General features: G+C 38.9%; 1 protein-coding gene across 3 annotated transcripts; it reads left to right on the top strand.

The window, feature by feature from the left end:
- Nucleotides 1-2,178: 2,178 nt before the first annotated feature.
- Nucleotides 2,179-17,139, top strand: LOC126456970 (barrier-to-autointegration factor). Of its 3 annotated transcripts, none has more exons than XM_050092912.1 (3): nucleotides 2,179-2,308; nucleotides 2,514-2,645; nucleotides 16,594-17,139. In XM_050092912.1, exons 2-3 carry the CDS (start codon nucleotides 2,520-2,522, stop codon nucleotides 16,738-16,740), a joined length of 273 nt encoding a protein of 90 aa, XP_049948869.1. In that variant the 5' UTR covers nucleotides 2,179-2,308; nucleotides 2,514-2,519; the 3' UTR covers nucleotides 16,741-17,139. The 3 variants fall into 3 exon arrangements, with proteins under 3 accessions (XP_049948869.1, XP_049948871.1, XP_049948870.1); XM_050092914.1 differs by having other exon boundaries at nucleotides 2,247-2,312; XM_050092913.1 differs by having other exon boundaries at nucleotides 2,302-2,430.
- Nucleotides 17,140-21,978: the final 4,839 nt, after the last annotated feature.

The raw sequence follows: 21,978 nt of genomic DNA, 5'->3' as shown, positions 1-21,978 counted from the left end.
CCAACTTAAAGAATAATGCAACAAGCATATAAACTATTCACAGCAAAATAGCCTATCATTAAACATCTCAAAAACAAATTTAATGCAGTTTCAGACAGCAAAAAACCAACAACAAGCCCTTGAAATAGGTATCAATGATCAGCAAATAAATGAAACCTCACGTACAATATTTCTAGGAATAAAAATTTATAATAAACGACACTGCCAAAGACTGTGGTCTCCTGTGTGTATGCTGCATTTGCATGAGTGTGTGCATGTGTGTATATTACCTGTTTTTTTTATGAAGGTCTTGTAGACTGAAAGCACACCATATGACATTTTTTTGTTGTACATATCTGTGAATCAGCATCTTCATTATATGGTGAGTAGCAACTATCCTTTCCATAATATTGTTACTTCCATTCTGTATTTTCCATTGTTTGAAATGTATTATAAATTAAGATGGGATGAACATATTGATCACTTGCTGAAGAGCTATTTCGCCCTGTGTTGATAGGGAAATAATAGTGTAGTCATATTTCACATATCTCCCTTCTCTGATTTTGTATGGTTTGATACTCTGTGAAAATGCTGCAAAAGTGGAAAAAATTTAAATACATAAACAAGCTGTGGTGTTCATCTGTTGTGTTTCAAATCAGACATCCTGTATATGCATATTCAAGATGCTTAGTATATTGACACTCACAAGTCAGTACATCTACTCGTTGATGATATTTGTAATAAGCAACAAAAACCTTTTCTAAGTTGACTTTGATATTCACTATCATGACACAAGGCAGAAGTAAAACCTCCAGAAAGACTCAGTAATTCTCAAAATAGAAGCAAAAGGAGCTATCTAGCCTGGAATAAAAATTTACAATAAGCTTGCTCCCATTAAATATATAAAAAACTGCCAACGCTCTTGTTTTCAAGAGGAAACTCCAACAATTCCTCATAAATTCTTCTGTTCATAATTTAAATGATTTTCTAGAGCTATAGGAGTTGTAGACGATATTTTGTATTACAAATGAGGTAATTTGTGTTCCAACATATGTAACATTGTATAACTCATATGTATGTTGTCTGTAGTATTGTTATTTTTCTTCATATCTTGGCTGTAATAGTGTAGATGTATCTTGTATTTATATTGTGTACAGTATTTTTAGTTTTTCTTCTCTTTTTTTCCATGTAATATTGTACTCGTTGACTTCTCCTACATTACAGTAAAATCTCTGAACAAACTGCTTGCCTCTGTGTGACAACTTCTATGTCTTTCTATTCTCAACACACATTTCTTCCAAGTAACTCAAAAAATTCTCAAAAAGACAGAATTTGTATGGCCAAAATTAATACATTGTTTGCTGTATTCCAGTTTTTTTTGTTTTTTTTTTTTATTTCTCTTTCTGAATAGCTGCTCTTCAGTTTTTGAAATGTAACTCGAAATTTAACTTTTTCCAGTTGGTGCATTGCAAACAAGTTGTGATTGTATTCTGAAACAACATATTTTGGCATCTCCACTGACATAGTTTACAATGACTTGTATCTGTACACGAAAGTTGTTAAACCAAGAGCATCTGTAAGTACAGTACGGTACCGTGTTTTTCACACTGGTGCGTAATGGAGCGGTTTAAATGCTATTCTTACAACTTCAGAAATTACATAACATCGCCAATATCCTAGTGACGGTCTGCATGTGTTTTAAAATGTGAAGAGCCTGTAAATATCAACCAGCTTAGGCGCATAGCTCAGTGACTCGAAAACGAAATAATGGAAACGACGAGAAGAAATTTAAGTAGACAATATCGATATATTGATTAATGCTATGTGTGTGCTTGCAACAGGTAAATCTAATCTACTATATTAGAAGGAAATTCGTTACTTCAATGAGAAAAAATATAAAGTTTGTAAATGGTCTTCTGAAGGAAGTATTTCATCCGTTAGGGAAGAGCAAAATTTCGAAAGAAGTTTCGTACTTCAATAAAAACCGTCTGACGGGAATAATGAGTACTGGATAATCACCTTATATTTCACAATTACATAAACATGATTTTGAAAGGAATAAATGCACTTTACATTCACCATTCTGAAAATATTTATTTCTCTAAAATATATTAATGTTGCGATTAATTACAAGAAATTCGTAGGAAATATCTACAAGGCAATAAAATATTTACAGTTGAGCACTCATTACTGAAAATACCTAAATATTGCTTTAGTTATTTACTCTGTCGTACATTTTGGAAATACGCGCCATCTTAGCTGTGATACTTGAATATCTTTGACGACAACATTTGAAATAGATGTGTGTTTTGAGAAGTGCGCCAAAAAGGTAGGTACGTGAAATTTTCGGTTTTTATGACTCATTGTATAAGATATTTGTGGCGTCATCTATTTCGTGGAAGTATTTGTAACGTGTAGAGACGGACGAAGTAGACCCCATTCTTTGTAATCGTACGTGAATGATTAGTGATGTATTTACATTGTCGTAATTGTGAGTTCAGTGTTGCTGAATTAGTTGGGTCATATATTTGCAGGTCATCATGTCGAGTACGTCACAGAAACATAGAAATTTCGTTGCTGAGCCTATGGGCAACAAGCCGGTGACCGACTTGGCAGGAATCGGCGAAGTCCTAGGCGGCAGATTTGAGAAACTCGGATTTGATAAAGTAAGTTACAATATTGCTGCGGTTTAGAATAGAAACTTATCTCACTGGGACTCAGTAAATAAAATATCACATACAAAATAGTTGTTGTTCAGGCACAGACTGACGTTAGAAATTGATTTGACAAATCTATATTAGTTTAAAAGTGCTGATCTTCGTGAATTTTCCTCTGTCAGAATAATCACGCAGATACAACTTTTAACCCTGTACTTCGAAGATATTGTAGATTGTTTTATAACAACAAAACATTATTTACCTTGTGTCAGCCACAGTGGGTGAGTCTTCTGGGCTGCCCTTCAACCAAACGTTTGGTTTTGTTGTATTAGATGCTAATGACGTTCTGTTCATGGTGTGTGGAGTAGTAGTACTTTCTGTAGGTATATAACGTAACTTAGCAAGACAGTTTTTTCTTGATTAGGCATGATGTAACTTGTCGATGATACTTGTCTGTCATGTAAACATAAGAGTTTATCCTGGGTATTGTATGTATCGTAATAATTACAGTAAAAGTACAACTCTGTAGAATGATGCTTCAAAACATATAATAGTAGTAGATTCCCATTCTGTTTAGTTTTTCCTGTGCTAGCAGGTATATTTACACCAATTTCGTTTATTCAACCTCACTATGTTTATATACACTTGATTTCTATCATCACAATTGAGATCAAAAGGTATTTGTTTGAGCCGTATGTTGTAAGACACATTTGTGATCTTACTGCATTAAATCAGATTTGACACTTCAGTACCAGAGTTGGCACTCTTCATTAATATGCAGTAGAGCACTGCCCATCCTTAAATACTGGTTATCAGGACATACTAATCTTAGTTCAGATGCTCATTAGATCTCTGTTAGGTTGACAGGTAACTGTAGGACAGTTGACAAAGACAAATGTCAATGTGAAATAAAGGTTGTGGGTACAGATCGATATGTAGCATAGCCCAAGGTTGTCAGTTGCAAACATTTGAAGACAAGAGCCTTTTGCGTAGGCCTACCCTTTTTCTGAGGAGGCACAATCTTTCTCTTTTGTATCCACATGGATTTTGTTGAACTGCAGATGATTGTTTAACATACCATAATTTTACCCAAACAGATGACTGCCATCATTCCAAAACTCCAATCATTGTCCTGTTCAAAATTTCTGGTCTAGTTCCATATATGAAGTTGTTTTGGCTGTGTACAGCTATCATACACACAGTAATAATCTACGAAACATTGTGAACAACTCACGGATTTCCCGATATACAATACCATCCAGTGTTTCCAAGATTTTTGGACTGATCTCACAAAAGTGGCTTTATACATTCTCAGATATATTTCATTATAGTACTGCACAGTGACTGTCAAGAGACAGAATTACACTACCATACGATGAGTTCCTTAAAAACTTTAAATTGTGAGCTGATTCAGAAACACAAATATTTTTCAGTGCAATGGCATTCTATAAGTACGGCCTAATGAGCTGTAGGACTATAAAGTTGGAAGATGGTGTATCTGTAGAATTGATTAAAACTGGAGGAAAAGTTAAACAAAAAGGCTCTGGAGAAATAATTACTGATTGTCTGCAGAGGAAGACAGTTTTTGAGAACTAACACGAAGTTATAATTATTTTATTTAAAGGAAGAAGGTAGACGGAGAAGACATAAGAAGCTGTAGACGTTTCATCTTCCTCTCTGTGATCTATAACATATTCGCATAACATTATTATCAACTGTATAGAAAAACTTGTATTTTAATCACACACAGGATCAACCTCACTTTGGAAGTGGATATAATACAACTTACTGTGATCATTTCATGAACAAAATTACACAGTGGGGTATTGAGTATGAACTAATAGTTTGTTTGAGATTTGACTCAGTTTCAACCAAACTTGTCGTACAGCCCTTGAGAAATAAGCTATCGTTGGAAAGTAAGATTGTCTACTGAAGAATAATGTAGGATTGAACGAAACAAATCACCAGGTAGTGGAAAAATTGAGCCATTGACATGCACACCCAAAAGAGAAAGAAAATCTGTAAGATATCAGAATAAATCCTTTGACGAGCTAGAGGACGCCCGCGCGTGAGTGGGCTTTAGTACAAGTACAACTACTTTGAACTGTTGTGAGGTTTTAAAAAATACATATGAGTCAGTAATTCTTTTACGGAGTAGGAGTTGTGAAGGAGAAACTTTTCAGTTTTCTAATTCTGCTTCACTGTCTGTAAGAAATTTTCTTTATGGCATTGTGCACCCCTTTTTGTGCTGAAGACAACCATAACATGTAGTAATGTCATTTTTCCTTCTGGTATTGTAGCTGTTGTAATTCCTGTCTTCAATGCAGACAAACTTACACAAATGGAAGGACTTCACAGAACAGTTTTGGAGTTATGTCTGCAAATCAGTTGCAGTAAGCCTAACATAATAGTGGGTTCATAGAACCATTTAATCAAGATTTTTATGGCAGTGAGGTACATACTTCTAACTCAGTAACTGGTAGTTGCAGAGTGTCCAGTGGAGAGACAAATGTTGAGACCTAGTCAGAGAACCAGGAAAACTGACAAGTGGCTCAGGGAACAGATTGGAATGGGATATGTAATTATTACTTTATTGAAAATCAAATTGAAGTGACCAGAACATGTAGTCTGGTGACAGTGTGGTTGGTGTACCAAGTAAATAGGGGTCAGTCTGTTACCACAACCTCACTTTAGTTGGCTTCGCCAACTGAGAACCAGATTACCAGTTTCCATACCTAACCTAGATCTTGGGATACACTGCAGACCAGTCTGTCACTGTAAGCGAGATTTCAGGAGGGGCAAGGTGGGGGGGGGATCCATTACCACACACTAATAATATACTCTAAGATGGAAGTGAAAAGAATAGGATGACCACCAAATGTGAGGTGTGGTTTTGGCAGTAGAAATTACGTAGGAGCAAAATCTAGAAACCTGTATTCAGTAATGGATGTTCATGGTTTATGATCAGTTAATTAAAATGCTATTACAGTTCTAATTAAAGTACTTTATATCTTAATCAGTACTCATAAATTTTCTTTGTAACTGTGTTTTATGTACCTGCGCGCCAATATGTATAACCTGTTGTACACAAAGTCTAAAGATTTACATAAGTTGTGGTAGTTACATTACTAATACTGTGATTATTCCCCTTGTAAGTTCACTTTTTGTTATTGGGGGGGGGGGGGGATATTTTAATTTCAGGATTACAGTTACCCTCATAAAGGACGGATGTATTTAAAAAGTTGTTTTAATCTGTCCCTTGGCACTACCCCTTCCCTTCATTCCCACTCTCTCCTCATGCCCAAATATACTATATCCAGTTGCTCACCTTTCTCCTGAATCACCTTGCTGATGCTGAGGCACCTCCTGCCGTGTATGTTGCTCAGTTACCAGTTCAGATACAGATAATCCTCTCTCACGTCAGCTTCAGAGCTTCTTATTTGATGATCAGCATTTAGAATGTGGATCAGCTTGATGGTTAAACGACAGTTAAACGCCTCACACTCTATTGTAATAGATGACCACAACTATTTCCTTAAAATTTCAGTAAGTATAATTAACAAACATTTTAATAGTAGAGGTAGAAACACTTTCGCAATCAGTTTTATGCAGCAGAACATCTATGAAAGTGTCCATTGTGAAGAACCACTCTCAGTTCAGTGTTCACTTCAAAACACCTATAAAGTTTCTTCATTTAATTTACTTTGATTTCTGGATTAGTGCATACTACATATTTTGTTAAGTACTCCATGTTAGTAATGAAATGATCATGTAGACCCCCTCTTTGGTGCTAGTGCATGTCTCTTTATATGAAACCACTTCGGCAACTTGAGTGTGGATGATGATGAAGTGATGAACAGAACGTGCAGTCCCCGAGTGGATAAAATCTACAACCCGGCCGAGGATCGAACTCGGATGTGCATGTAAGGAGAACAGCGGGATGATTAGCAATAGCAAAAGGCCAAAGGACAGCATACTGCATGACACACCAGCCAATGACATAGTTCTGTCGTACCTGTCTCTTATGCAGACTTTACGTGTGCTCGAGGAACCTTGTTGGTATTCAGTTTGTTTATTGTACATATGGTGAGCTGTTTGGCCAGTTTAACTCTTGTTCAGGATGACAGAAAGCAGACACAAGTATTGCGTTAACAAACAATAGTGATAGTTTTTCAGTAATGGTATAAATCATTCTCCTTCCCCCTCCCCCCCCCCCCTTTAGTTGTATCAAAATGTGAACTGTCTCTTGGAAATTGTGAAACTGAATTGCTTGCCAGTACTTATTTTCATAAATGTACATCTACATCATTACTCTGTAATTTACAATAAAGTGCCTGATAGAAGTCATTAAATCACCTTCAAGCTAATTCTCTACCTTTCTACTCTTGAACAGTGCACAAGCAAATCCTCCCTATGTAGGTATGTGGTAACAAAATATTTTCGCACTCTAAGGAAAAAGTCGGTGATTGAAATTACACGAGAAGATCCTACCACAACGAAAAAAGCCTTTGTTTGAATGATTGCCACCCCAGTTCACATATCATATTCGTGGCACCCTCTCCCCTGTTCCACGAAAGTACAAAATGAGCTGCCCTTCTTTTAACTATTTCAGTGTCCTCTGTTGATTCCATCTGTTGCGGATCCCTCACTGCATAGTAATACTCCAGAAGATGATGTACCATCATAGTGTAGGCAATCCCTTCAGTAGACACTGTTGCATTTTCTCAGTGTTACACCAATAAATTTTATTCTTTGGTTTGCTTTCCCCTCAACATTATCTGTTTTTCCATTCCAACTTAAGGTATTCATATTTGTGATCTCTAAGTATGTAGTTGAATTTACAGCTTTTAGAATTCTTTCACTTATGGTATAACCAAGATTCAGTGGTGTATTTTGGTACTCATGTGGAAGCTTTAACACTGTCCATTGTTTCAGTCAGTTGCCACATTTCGCACCATACAGGTATCTGGGCTAAATCATATTGCAATTTGTTTCAATCATCCAGTGACTTTATGGCAGCATAATCTGCAAACAGTCTAATTTTGCCACTCAGTTGTCTCCAAAATCATTTTTGTAGATTAGGAACAGCCGAGAGTCTAAAACACTTAGTTGGGAACCCCAGATATTACTTTTGTTTTATTCGACTTCTGTTAGTTATTACGAATTATGACAATTCTGACAGGAAATTATGAATCCAGTCACACAACTGAGACTATAGTCCATAGGCATGCAATTTGATTAGAAGTAACTTGTGAGGTACAGTGTCACAAGCCTTCTGGAAATCAAAAAATATGGAATCAATTTGAATCCCCTGTCAGTAGCACTCATTACATAATGAGAATAAAGAGCTAGAACTAATCGTGTTTCACAAGAATATTTTCTGAATATGTGTTGACTGTTAGTCAGTAATATTCAAGCACAATATGTGTTACAGAATCCTACTACAAATCGACATTAGTGATATGGGTCTGTTATTTAGTGGATTACTCCTGTTTCCTTTCTTGCGTATTGGTGTGACTTGTGCAGCTTTCCAGTCTTTAGGTATGGACCTGTCAATGAGCAATCGATTACACACGATTGCTAAATATGGAGCCATTGTATAGCATACTCTGAGAGTAACCTGACTGGTGTACAGTCATTACTGGAGGCCTTGCTTTTATTAAGTGATTTAGGCTGCTTTGCTACACCAAGGATATCTACTTCTAAGTTACTCATGTTGGCATTTGCTCTTGTCTTGAATTCTGGAATATTTCCTTCAATTTTGGAAAACCGTATTTAGTAGGTGTTAGTAGTATACTAGCTTCGCTTTTGGAACCAACAGCTCCTTCCTCAGCAGGAGAGAGATATAGATGGGAAGATTAACAGGGAAGGGCAGGTCACTTAGAACCCAGGTGGGTCACTCTCAACCTGTGGTCAGTAACCTGGCCTTCAATATTAACTTTATCTGCTCTGTTCCACTCCCTTCTCGATACTGAATGTACTTATATTTTGATCAGCAGTAGTACTGACATGTCTTTTTGGAAATAAGTATGGACAGGCAATTCTGCTTCAGAGTTGTATGTTTCTTGAGACAGGCCACATCAGAAACAGTATTTCCATGTAGAGAATACCCCAGTGTCGCCACTAGAGAGAAAGGCTGGAGCATGTAGTGAGAGACAGAGTGCACATTGGAGATAATTCAAAGCATTCTCGATTTATGTGCAGAATCACAGCCAATAATATGGGTTGTTGTGGCAGAATGCTTCAAGAACCTTTCTTACATCTGTAAGACACAAATATTATCCTAGATTTGGGAAAATAGCTGTGCACTTTCTCAGTTGTGTTATGACATTGCCCATCATCCAGGAAGCTGCCATATGTTCCCATGCTTTATGTTCTGTAGACAGTTAAGTATTTGGTTCCACCCTGGTGGCTCTCAACTCTTTTTGTGAGTACATACTTGGCTATCACGGATCCCCAGTCTTTACGGCATTACTTCCTTTCCACACCACAAGCTTGTACTTCCACTATCCCCACTTGAGTTTCCACTTTCATTAAATGGTCCTCATTGTTGGGTTTGATCTGCCACCAATTTCCTAAATTCTCCAGAAGTGCTGATCGTGCAGGAAAGGTCGCCCAATGTGGTGCCCATCACGTTGTGTGTGGAGGTTGTCAGATTACTGCGGGGATTGCACTGTTGGTGCCTGAGCTGGGGAAACTCCCCATTTATGCCAAGCAGTATTTGCCTGTTGTGTCTGGGACATGGGGGCTCAAAGCAACAGATCACTACAGGTAGCCATTGTTGAGGCTGACGCCAGCTGGTGCGCATTGTAGAGCCACCATTTTAATTGGGTGGCATTGTGATGGATGAGCTGCAAGTGAAGCAGATGAAGCTATCTCCCACTGATGGCCATACAGCCTCAACAGTCTCTAAGAAATGACAGTCCTCTTTTACTGCAGAGGAATATGACCCTAGAATGTTCCCTTTTCTGGCTATGGCATGGGAGGAACATTGGTCTAAGAGGCAAGCAGAGCCATACTCGCGGCAATGCTTGGTTTGTACAATGACTGAGGGTGATACCTTCTTGGCTGCAAAACCCTTTTTCTGTGTAGAGGACTTTGGCAAGTTTGGGGAAGTGGCAGCAGTCTCTAAAATAAAAAATGGGTCAATTTTGACCAAATGACATCCCCTGCACAGTCATTGGCACTGCTCCATTGTAACAAGGTGGATAACATACTGGCGACTGTCACTAACCATAACAGTCCAAAATTTACTTCAGGGCATCATTTTACACAGAGACCTGCTCTTACAATTTGATGATGTTCTGCGCACCAACTTGGAGCAGTGGGGTATACACTTCTTGCATCGTGTACATTGAAGGCCGAGAACAGTGGAGTTGCTACCAATGCCTTCATGTCAGCCTTTGAAGGCAATTCATTGCCTGAAAACGTCAAGGTAGTGGTATACCAATGTGATGTGAAACAGTATTTCTCATCATCCTCCCCCATGCGGTGCTTCAAGTGTTGGAAATTTGGGCACATGTCTGCATTGCACCACTAGCTTCATCTGTAGAGATTGTGGATGAACACTATGTGCAAATGCTCCTTGTATTTAGCAAGCGCCTGTTCCTCGGGCGTGCCCCGACAGAAGGCTGTACCTTGGTGGTTATCAGAAATTGCAGAGGTCATTAGATATCGTAGTTGGGCTCTCCAGCCCATCAAAGGAGCACTCATTGCTTTAAGCAGTTCTGTGTCCTGTTCCATCACCAAATAAAAAAGGAAGTGAAAATGCTGGGAATGGTATGTGTCAATCATCAGACCATATACCTCTCCTTTGCAGGTTTGGGCTAAGATCAGACATCTATACGGGTAGCAGACACTTGCAGCTGTACCTGGTATTACAATAAATGGCACTGTCTGCACTGAACCAGACGCTGTTGCTGATTTTGCTTTGCATTATACTCGAGCCTCAGCATCTGAGAATTATCAAACTGCCTTTCATGTTCTAAAAGAGTGGGTGGAGCGAAAGCAATTATGTCTTACTGCATGTCATCTGGAGCCGTATAATGCTCCATTCAGCAAGTAAGGATTTGTCCTCACTGCACTGATACAGTTGCAGGACCAGTCCAAATCCACTACCAAATGCTCAGGCTCCTATCGGTGGATTGTCAGTGTTATATCCTTGCCATCTTTAACAGTATCTGGAGTGCGGGCAAGTTCCCATTGCAGTGGTGACAAAGCATCATTGCCCCAGTGCTGAAACCGGTTAAGCACCCTCTAGGGACACAGTTAGCAGTTATCACACAATAAGTCTCACCTCTCTATATGTTATTTGAGTGCATGGTGAGCTGGCGGCTGTGTTTGTCCTTGAGTCTCAGGGACTTCTGGCTCCATCCCAGCTTGGTTTCTGCCAAGGCCATTCCACTACTGATAATTTGGTTTACCTGGAGTTGGCTATCCCAACAGCGTTTGCTCGACGTCAACACCTTATAGCAGGGCCGGCCAAACGCTGCACAGTGTGCAGAAGTGCTGCACATGTACGCACGTGTGTGACAGCGAGCGACAGCGACATCTGTTATTAGACATGTGTCCTTAGATATGTGTCCTAAATGAATGGCGGCGGCTCTGCTTCCCTGTTTATGTTGTACAAACAAGAGCACAACATACCCAGTCTCGTTTACCCCTGGTGACCATAACCTTAACAGAGAAGTACTGAGAAATGGCAGGTACTGTGAAAAAGCAAATGACAGGAGATTATGTTGTCAGTAGTTAAAAAATGACTGGGAACTGCAATTCTTTTTTTGTAGTCGTTGGCGAAAACTCATTGTTTGCTGCGCCGTGAATAATAGGCGGCCAGCGTAAGTTTCCAATTGAAAGACACTACAATACATATCACAGAGACGAGTGTAGTGTACTAACAGTGAAGAACGGCAAGCAAAATTAAATGTCCTTAAAAATGGATGAGACACATCAACTCAATTTTACTGTACATCAAAGTAACTGATACTTCTTGAACTCTTAGTTTCTTGTGTTACATTCACTGTGAGCAAGTTTTAAAATTGCAGTAAGAGTTGCACAATCTGGGAAACCCTTTTCCAAAGGGGAGTTTGTGAAAGGGTGTCTGATTGATGCTGCAGAACTTGTGTGTCCTACGAACGTAAGCCGGTTTCAAGAAATCAGTCTATCCAAACAAACAGTGACAAGACATATAAGTGCTATGGCCAGCGATGTGCAGAGGCAGCTAATAAATAAGGCTAAAGACTTTGTTGCTTTCTCTGTTGCGCCCGATGAAGCAACAGATCTTACAGATACAGCCCAGGTTGTGATATACATACGAGGTGTCGATAACGCACTTTCTGTAACAGAGGACGTTTTGGACTTCTACAGGTGCGGATTTATTCCAAGCTGTCGAGCAAGCGACTGATGGTGTCGGTATGGACTGGAATCTGTTAGTCTCAGTGACCACAGCTGGAGCACCATCAATGCAAGGCCATCAGAGAGGCAAAAAGCTAGGGTGCACAGATGAATCATTGTATGGAATTTTCTGCATCGAGAGGCGCTTCGTGCAAAATCAGTAGCGTTAGCAAATGTCATGCAAATTGTTGTGCGTACTGTGAACTATCTGAAGACACATGGGCTTACGCATCGCCAGTTTCGGCGGTTCTTGGAGGAATTACGAGCAGAGTATGGCGACATACCTTACTGTACCAAAGTATGCTGGCTCAGTCGAGGTAAAATGCTGAAAATATTTTTTGATTTACTTTTGGTCATAGTAACATTCTTACATGAGAAGGGAAAAAGTGAACCTATGTTGGAAGGCCCTTGTTGGATATAGACCTTGCATTTCTCGTGGACATTACATCTCACATGAACAGCCTGAATGTCAGTTTGCAAGGTGAAAATAATTTAATTTCTGACATATTGGAAAAAGTAAATGCCTTTGAAAGAAAACTTGCACTTTGGGAGAGCCATCTATTGGCAGAAAACACTGCACATTTCCCGACTCTTGGACTGGTCCATGAAAGTGCTAGATTTCAAGAATAGATGTTACAAGTTTGTCTCCTGTAATTCGCCTCTTTGCTCGACCGTTCTCGTCGTCAGTTGAAGATGATCCGAATGAACTACAGATGGAACTGATCGATCTACAGTGCAATACAAAACTGAAGGACAAGTTCTTTGCAGTGCGAAGCAAAAAGAATTCTACGAAAATTATTCTCAACAAGAATTTCCACGCCTGCACCGAGAAGCCACGAGAGTTATGTCCGCGTTCGGGTCGACATATGTTTGTGAAAGATTTTTCTCGGTGATGAAAATGAATAAACAAAGTTTTTGATCAAGCATAAGTGATGAAAATCTTTGCAACTGCTCGCGTTTGTCAATGAGCCGTGCTTTTGTGTCTAATATTAACTGTATCATTTCTCGTGACCAGTGATAAACATGTTTGGATTTATTCCTTTCATAATTAAAAATTATTGTTTACTAACCGTGCATTATTGCCTCATTCTGCTGCATGTTACATTATTATCAGGAAAATTGGTCATTAAACCGATTGTTCCAATGTATAATTACATTTAGGTTTTTTTAAATGTGTGAAGGGCTACACTCAGATGAAGTTGATAAAACATAACATTCATCTAGTTGTCGGTTATTATGCAGATTTCAGACGGAACCGATGAAAAATATAGCAAAAACGGTATTGAAACAACAGGTGATCATAGAGACTTCTGTGGTTATCATTCAGTTCAGAGGTCAGTGAGACAGAAATTATCTTAAATGTTAGATCAAAAACATTAAGCATATGTACGTGCTGTCAGTCAATCTGCCTTAATAAAAACCTATGGTTGTTAACTGTATTACTTGTGTTATTGGGTTAAACTGTTGACATAAAAGTAGACGTCTCAATGAGTAGACTGTGACAGTACTTTAAATGTTTAATACACAAAATACCTTCCTACGGTTGGCTTGCAAGCTGTGAAAAGAGCACTAGAATGCGCTGGTACAGAGTATCTCAGCAAGTGGATAAAGTGACATCTGTGTGTAGAAACATACACTACATGAACGCTGACAGCTGCGGAGTGCACGCTGTGACCCGGAAGTTGCACATGTGCAGGAGCACCACACGCGTGCAGAATTTCTGGCCGGCCCTGCGTCATTGCCATCTTCTTTGACCTGCAAAAGGTTTATGACACTTAAGTTCTTGCCACCTTAGATGAGTGGAGGTATCCAGTGTCCGCTTTAGATTTTTATCCAGAATTTTCTGTTGCACCGTAAGTCACCGGTTCAAGTTAGTGCCTTCCACAGTACCCCCTCCATAGCCACGAGAGTGGGGGCCATAGGGCTCTGTACTGATTGTCCCTCATTTTCAGCCTCCAAGACTCACGTCGTGCACTTTTGTCGGCATCTTCCCACTCATCCCCAACCAGAACTTGACCTGGGTGACAAACTTCACAGGTTGATGTTTTGAGACTTACCGCTTTTCTGGACTGGTCTTAGACATGGATTTCCTATCTTGCCAGCTTGAGCAAAAGTGCTGGCTGCACCTTAATACACTTCGCTGCCTGAGGAACAGTAGATCGCACTACCCTTCTGCGGCTTTGTAAAGCTCTGATACAACCCTGTCTTTATTATGGGAGTCTGGCTTACGGTTGGGAATCACCTCCAGCGTTGCAGATACTGGATGAGATACACCACAGCAGGGTTCAACTTGCGACAGGAGCCTTTTTAACTAGACCTGTGAACAGCCTACTCCTGGAGGCTGGGGTCCCTCCATTGCAGATAAAGTGCCAATAGCAGATTGTCAGTTATACTACACATTTCGCAGCTCTCCTAAGCACCCAAACTACCATTTCCTGCAAGGGCAGCCCAGGTCAGGGATTATGATCTCAATTCACATCTGGTCCCCCCCTCTGAACTCTAGCTGATTTCTCTACTGCCTCTCTTCCAGACACACTGATCTCTAGTACCATGGTGCATCCCTCGGCCATTGCTTTGTCTTGACATACCACTACGTCTGAAAAAGTTTTTTCAGCCTGAGGCCTTATGCCACCAATTTTTCTCCATCCTTGATGCATCCCAGGGTTCAGAAGTAGTCTATACTGATGGCTTGATGATTACTGGTCACCTAGGCTTTGCTTAGTGCCCATGTGGGTTATATTGAACTACACTCCTTGCTGCATGGCAGTAGTGTTTCCACTGCAGAGTTGGTAGCTATCTCTTGCGCTCTTGAGCATATCTTTTCCTGCACCGGTGAATCCTATATCACCTGCAGAGACTCGTTGAGCAGTTTGAAAGCTTTAGACCAGTGTTTCCCTTGCCATCCCTTGCTCAAGCTGTGCAGTATTCCATTGAACAATGTGAACGCTCAGTAACCTTCGTCTGGACCCCAGGCCCCATTGGAATCCTGACGAATGAACGCGCTGATAGATTAGCCAAACTGGCTACCAGTAAGCTGACCCCTAAGATAGGTACTGATGGAACAGATGAAGTTGCAGAGATCTGGAATACAGAATGGCTCACTCTGACTTGACCAAACTAACTGCGGGTAATGAGACTATAAATCTGTGGAGGTGCTCCATGGAGGCCTCTCACAAGGACTGTACCATTCTCTGCAGTTGCCATACTTGGCTGACGCATGGTCATCTCCTCCGTTGTGAGGCCCACCCCATTGTCATTTGACGGAGGTCAACGTTTTGCTAGACTTTCCCAATGTAGCTGCTCTGTGGTGTACTCTCAATCTCCCTGACTCTCTATACCTGGTATTTGGAGACAACGTCTCGATGCCGGACTTAAGTTCTACATTTTATTTGTGAAGGGGTTTTCTACCGCACTCTTTTGGTGGTGGGGGGTTACTTAATCGTATTGGCCCGTTGAGGGGTTGGAGAAAACTCTGTTGTCTCCTCTGCCCAGATTGGGCTGCAGCTGTCTGGGCTTGGTGGTCCACTGCTGCCCTCACCCTGCCTACTCTTTTACTCTTCCTCGCATCCTCTTGCAGGTTCTGTTTGTCGACTTGTTCATCTTATGGCTGTCTGTGCTTGGCTATCTGTGCTTCTCTTGCCCTGTCTGTGTTGATAGTCTATTATAGGCAGTTTCTGTGTGGGGTATCTCTGGTAAGTGGTGGGGGTGTCCCCTCTTTGCATTCTGCTTTCGCTGGCTTCCAGCTGCAACCTGGATAGGGTGTCTCACATGCCTTTCTTCCTATATTTCCACTTCCTTCCTTTCTTATTGCTCCCCCCCACCCCCTCCCTCCCCAATTCCCGCACCTCCCCCTAGGGTGGGGTTTTCTTCCCATGTGTTTTGCATGGAGGCCATCTCTGATGTACAGTCATGTAGACTTGTGTGTTCGAGGAAAAGGGAAGTGATGACCCAGTAGTTTGGTCCCTTAAATTATCCAAACAACCAGACAAGTATTTTGTTAGCTAGTATTGGCTTTAACTCTGTATTATTTTAAATCTCTCCATAAACTTTAAGAAATGATGTTGTTTCTCAGACTTCAGATACTTCTGTCGTGCACCATTGCTCATGGAAATATCTGTTAATGGCAGCTGTTGTAAGACGCAATGTAAATACTCAGCAGAAGTTAGGAAAAGGATTAATGCTCACTGGTCTCCCCCATCAGCTTCCTGGTCATTGCATGTTGTGTGGGGATCACAGAGGAGTGGTTTTAAGTAGCCAGTAAGGGATCATGAGCAGACAGTGTGCTTCTTAGCAGTGAGTCTAAGCATATGTTCATGTTCTGGACAAGATACATTCCTGAATACCACCCCATATTCCAAGAAATGAAAAAAAAAGAATCTGTGATGGATTTTGGAAACTTAACCTGTTATTTTCTCTCTCATTGCTTAATTATAATCATCCAGTCATTGGCTGAGTGAAAATAGGGTATTGTCAGTTTATGTGCTGTAGAAGAACTGTCCATGTATTTAATTTAATTTAAATTTTTTTTTTTTTAAGTAATAAATGACTTCCTTTTTTTTTTCAGGCATATGTTGTGTTGGGACAGTTTTTAGTTCTCAAGAAGAATAAGGAATTCTTTATTGACTGGATGAAAGATTCAATTGGTGCAAATCAAAAACAGGCAACTGATTGTTACCAGTGTCTGTCGGATTGGTGTGATGAATTTTTGTGAAGTAGGCAAAAAGGCATTAATAACTTCATTGCCATTATCAGACTGAATATACCAATTTTAATGTAAGATAAATCACATGTGGCCGTGTTGTACATGTTTAATTTTTGTATTTGCTGCCAGTGCCTGTTGAATATATTGTGTAATTATTGAAATCTGTAAGTGAAAATTTTACATCTTAAATTTATAATCCGCTGAGACACTGTTCACAAGTGCTAAATGTACTGTATTTAATAACTATCATTTTAATTGTGGTTGATATGACAGGGAACATTTCTTAAAATAGAAATTTTTAAGTCTTGAAACAACATATAAATCTCCTGCTACAATATATCAGGAAAATTCTGGAGTAATGTGAATATCTTGTTATCAGATGTTATATTTAATAAAGTGTTGTTACTAGCAAGTTGTTTTTATTTCAGCTGTTCCACTTTTTGTGCTCTGTGAATTTCACCCAATTCAGATTATAACATATTACTGTAGATATTTTTCCTTTGAGACACAACTATTAATGATAGTGTAGTACAACAGATAGGATTTTTGTTTCTATTTGTATCACATCAAATCTAGATATCTAATCTTTGTTGTCATTGAACCAACTGGTGGCAACAGTATTTTCAGACTCAGAGGTTGTGTGAATACATCTACCTAGAAGTAACAAATATTCTCAAGACATTGATTAAAACTCCCTTTTGCTGATTAAATTGCGTTTTTTAGTGAGAGAGCTGGAATAGTTCTTCATACATTAGACTTTTCATTCATGGGAAGTGGCCTTAAATTCCCCTCCCAGGCATCGTGATTTTGGTGTTCTGCAGTTTTCCAAAATTATTTTGGATGACTGCCCAGATTGTTCACTGGTATTTATCTTAACTTGTGCTCCAGTCTACAATGACCTTGTCTTGTGTCTTCATTTTTATATTGTTTTGAGTGAAAATAACTGGAATTCACACACACATTGCAGTTTCCTACTGAGAAATTAGTATGAAACATTACATCTTTTTAAGTAAGTTGATGAAAAATCATGATTAGTAACATTCTAAAGAATCTATAAATAATGAATTCCAATCTTGACACCAGTTGTGCACAATTTTTATTGATAACATTTATCAGTATATCACCCTGCACAGTGCATTTGGTCCACTATTGCACAAGCTATCTCATACTCTGAAAAAGAGGTTTTAGGAGGTGCAGGAAGCCATATATGCATCATTCCCTTCACCTGTTGATCGGTGCTGGTTTGCCACATCAACAGTCACTCATCAGTTATTCAAAATTAAGGCACGGGCAAGATCAGTACTGGCATCACTTTTAGCCCTGGACGCCCCGCTCTTTTCTCATCATTCACATTCATTTGACCTCTTTTGAAATGTTCAGTGCACTGGTAAAGACTTCACTGTGATAAAAGATTATACCCATATTGTGCTGAAAGTGTACTGTGAATTGCCATTGTGAATACACCTTCGGACCACAAAAAAATGGAGTCTTTAAAGCTGTTTCATAATGCAGTGTCTGGTGGGGCCATGTTTACATTGCAACAGGGCACGCTTAAGTTTGTGATGGACTGGCACGAGTTGGTGGGTGGCTGAAGCTGAGTATAATTTTTTTTGTAGAACATGTTACCTACTGTAAAATAAGTACAAAGTAATTGTCACAAAAACTTATCAAACATTAAAAAGATGCAGAGGATTTTTACTGTGTTTCAAAGATAAATAAACAGAAAGACAAAGGAAGAGAGGATGCCCTGCTGAATTTCAGTCGGGATTACTTCATTGGATCATTCCATGCCAAGTATGTCTAGAGGTTCCCACAGTACTATCACACATTATGCGTGAACATTTGCATATGTTCCCAATGAACAATGCTGAAAAGTTTTACTTTTACCAATATAATTCTTCCAGAGATCGATATTAGTTTGATCCCTTAGCACAACTACGGATAGTGCACCCTTCAGTTAGGTGACTTTAAGACACAGTATCTCCAGCAATATTTGCTTGAAAGAAACAAAACTAGACCCTCTCAAACAAGTTATTGGTCCTACATTAGAAAATTTCACTATCCTACAGCTTTGATAGTTTGCAAATTGAGAGGGCAAAAGTTGGGTGATTTTGTAGAAATGTCAAAAATAACTATTTTAGTCCAATTTTACAATGTATCCTGTTTTTGTGTGTTATTACTTCATCTGAGGAAGACAGGTTTGAGTAAACTTTTTGGTGCAACTGGTTGGTTGTACTGTTCGCATTGTATCTGTAACTATACAGTAGCTAACTCCTGTGATGATCAAGTTTAAATTTTACAGAAGTGTGCTCCAAATGCTTTTAAACCATTTTCATTAAAAGATAATCTTTCAAACAACATAAAAAATTAATTTCGTTTTCCAGTGCAAGCATGTAAGATCCTAAAAGAGGTGAAATCTTTTCTTATGTTCTACAATTGTTTAGTAATCTCTGGGGAAAGTAAACACTGAAAGTCCTGATGACTGCGAAGTGAGGTCAAGTTATTACAACACAGAAAACTTCAAGAAATTTGTGTCTTTTTGTCATGGCTCATCATAATGTAGTTCAGCCTGTTTTTCTGCTGTAATAACTGCAGAATCAAACCAGTTATTTAAATTTTAGCAGTGCACTACCAACACACTGAACATCTTTGTAGTGAAATTGTTGCGTAGCAGCTAGCTTCAAGTTCTACACCGTTGCCACATTGTGTAAGATTTGAGGAAGTTCATAGCAGTCTGCTTGACCTTATCTTCTTCTTTTTTGATTCATGTTATAGAGAATACTGAGTGTGTCTTTTTATTGTGAATTGCTATTGATTTGCTAGTTAAATTCCAGTTTAAAGTATAGCATACTTTGTGTTTGCAGTTTATGTGAACGGATGGAAAACTTGTATAAATGTGTTTCTATAGCCCATGGTGGCTTAACCACTGCTGCTTTCTTGTAAAATGAGAAAACCAGTGTCCCCATCACCATAGGGACAATTGCCTGATAGCTGTGCAACAGCAGTCACTGGTGGGTTTCTCCTTTACACATGATCCCAAGCCTGATTGGAAGACAAACTTATATGATGTTTCTTTTCAGGTCCTAAGCTTTTGTTTCCTTCAAGCTACTTGAATTTGTTAAGGTTTTCTTTAAGCTGCTGTAGGATGTCACGAGGAAAACAATACTGCCAGCCAACAATGTCATGGAGGGTGCTAGAATAACAGCAATAATGTGGTGTTCTAGAACCCAGGATTTGCCACCGATTGATGGCAATAAAATGAATTTGCTGAGCTATGTGGTTACTTGTAACCACAAGTCTTGACATATATTTCCAGTACACCCTTCTTTTTCATAAACGCCTGCAGCATATTGTCCTGCTGGAGGACTGATCTGTTGTGCTTCTGCAATGTGAGAGTGTTAATGATGTTACGTTTGCTTCATGAGCAAAAAAGAAATTGATAGAAATACTGTGCTAGAAGAAGAATGTTTTTAATGTGGGCTTACTTAAGCAGGAAGTAGAGAAAATCATTTTTTGCTAATTGATACAGCAATCCAGGTCAGCAGATCCTCAAGTGATACATCATCCTTTGTGGCCAAAATGAGGGACAGCATAGTGAAGGATATATATTAACATTGGACTTCCAGTCAGGAAAGTTTGCCGCATGCGTGCATCACCAAAAAGATTGGTGAAATGAAAATATCTGAAAGACTTCTACTGAGCAGAAGGATGGTTTAATAAGCTTTATACACCCACTTGGCCTAGCAAATTCATTTTATTGACCACCAAGGGAGTGACAAGTCCTAAGATCCATAACAGTGCAGTACTGCAGTTATTCCAGCATTCTCATTTGGCCAGCAAGAGTTTTTGTCTGACATTCTACAGAAAATTGATGAATCTGTGAAAAAATTCAAGTAGCTTGAAGGAAACATAAGCTTTGAATACTAAAAAAGACCTCTTCTAGCTTTGTCCTCGGACACAAAAAAAGTAGGATCCTGTGTTTTCTTACTCTAAAAGAAACCAGCAGTGGTTAAGACACCATGATTTAAAACAACAGTTTTTCCATGGCTTCACATGAATCACAAATTATGCAACCACAAAATATATTAATATTAAACTAGCATGTCAGTAGCACTGCACAATAAAAAGGCATACTTCACTATAACATGGATCCTTTGCAAAAAGTATCAGACACACTGCTGTTAATTCCTATAAACATACACAATGTGACAATGGTGTAGAAATTGAAGGCAATTTACACGATGTGTGTTGCAGCAGTTTCAGCTGTTATGCAACAGTTCTACTACCATGGTGTTGAGTGCAGTGGTAGTGCACAAATAAATTTTTGAAGTTTGTAACCAGTTTGACTCTGTAGTTACTATAGCAGAAAAGCAGATTGAAGTATGTCATGATGACAAAAGAACCCCTTTTTGAAATTTGAGTTGATCTAACTTGATCTTGCTTGCTAGTCATCAGGATTTTCGATATTACGTTCCCCAGACAGTACTAAACAATGGTACAACATAATATAAATGTCAAATTTTAGTACCAACAATATATGAGAATATTTTAAATGCACTTCCACCTTGTTGTTCTTCAGGTCCTTACATGCTCGCATTGAAAAAGCAAGTCTGTAGTTTTTCAGGTGGTTTAAAACATGTCCTTTTTGGTGAAAATGGCTAACAAGAGTTTGCAGAAGCCTCTTTGGTAAAAGTGGACTAAAAATAGCCATTTTTGGCATTTCTACAAAAATTGTGTATTTTGCCCTCTGTTTGTAAATTATTGGAAAGCAATAGGAGAATGAAATTCTATGTTCTAAATTCATGTATTTGTTTGTTATTACATTCAAAGTTTGTTTTATGTTGCAATTACTTCTGGAGATATAAAAAACTTCAGGTTATTTTCGGGCATCTCTTTTTCAACAGACTTTCCATCAAATTATCCACTGAAAATTTCTCAAGGATCTTTTTTTATTATTTTATTTAAGAGAGCAAAAAAGTTGTACATGATCTTTAGGTTTTGTTTCAAAAGAATATTGCTGGAGAACTATATCTCTGGAAGTATTGTATAGCTGAAAGTAAAACTTTACCAATGTTCTTTGGGAACATGTGCGAATGTTTACACAAAATTTCAGCAAAATCAGTGATGGAACATTTCCCAACCTTAGACCCTAGACATGGAGTGGCCCCATTATTAACTTCTCGTGTAAAAGTATTTGCATGTCAAGAATATGTTGTTACAAAGATGGACAAGAATTGTATGGTGGAT

Source organism: Schistocerca serialis, chromosome 2 (genome assembly GCF_023864345.2).
Source record: "Schistocerca serialis cubense isolate TAMUIC-IGC-003099 chromosome 2, iqSchSeri2.2, whole genome shotgun sequence".
In the NCBI taxonomy this organism is placed as follows: domain Eukaryota; kingdom Metazoa; phylum Arthropoda; class Insecta; order Orthoptera; family Acrididae; genus Schistocerca; species Schistocerca serialis.
This window is presented reverse-complemented; position numbering and strand designations above follow the sequence as displayed.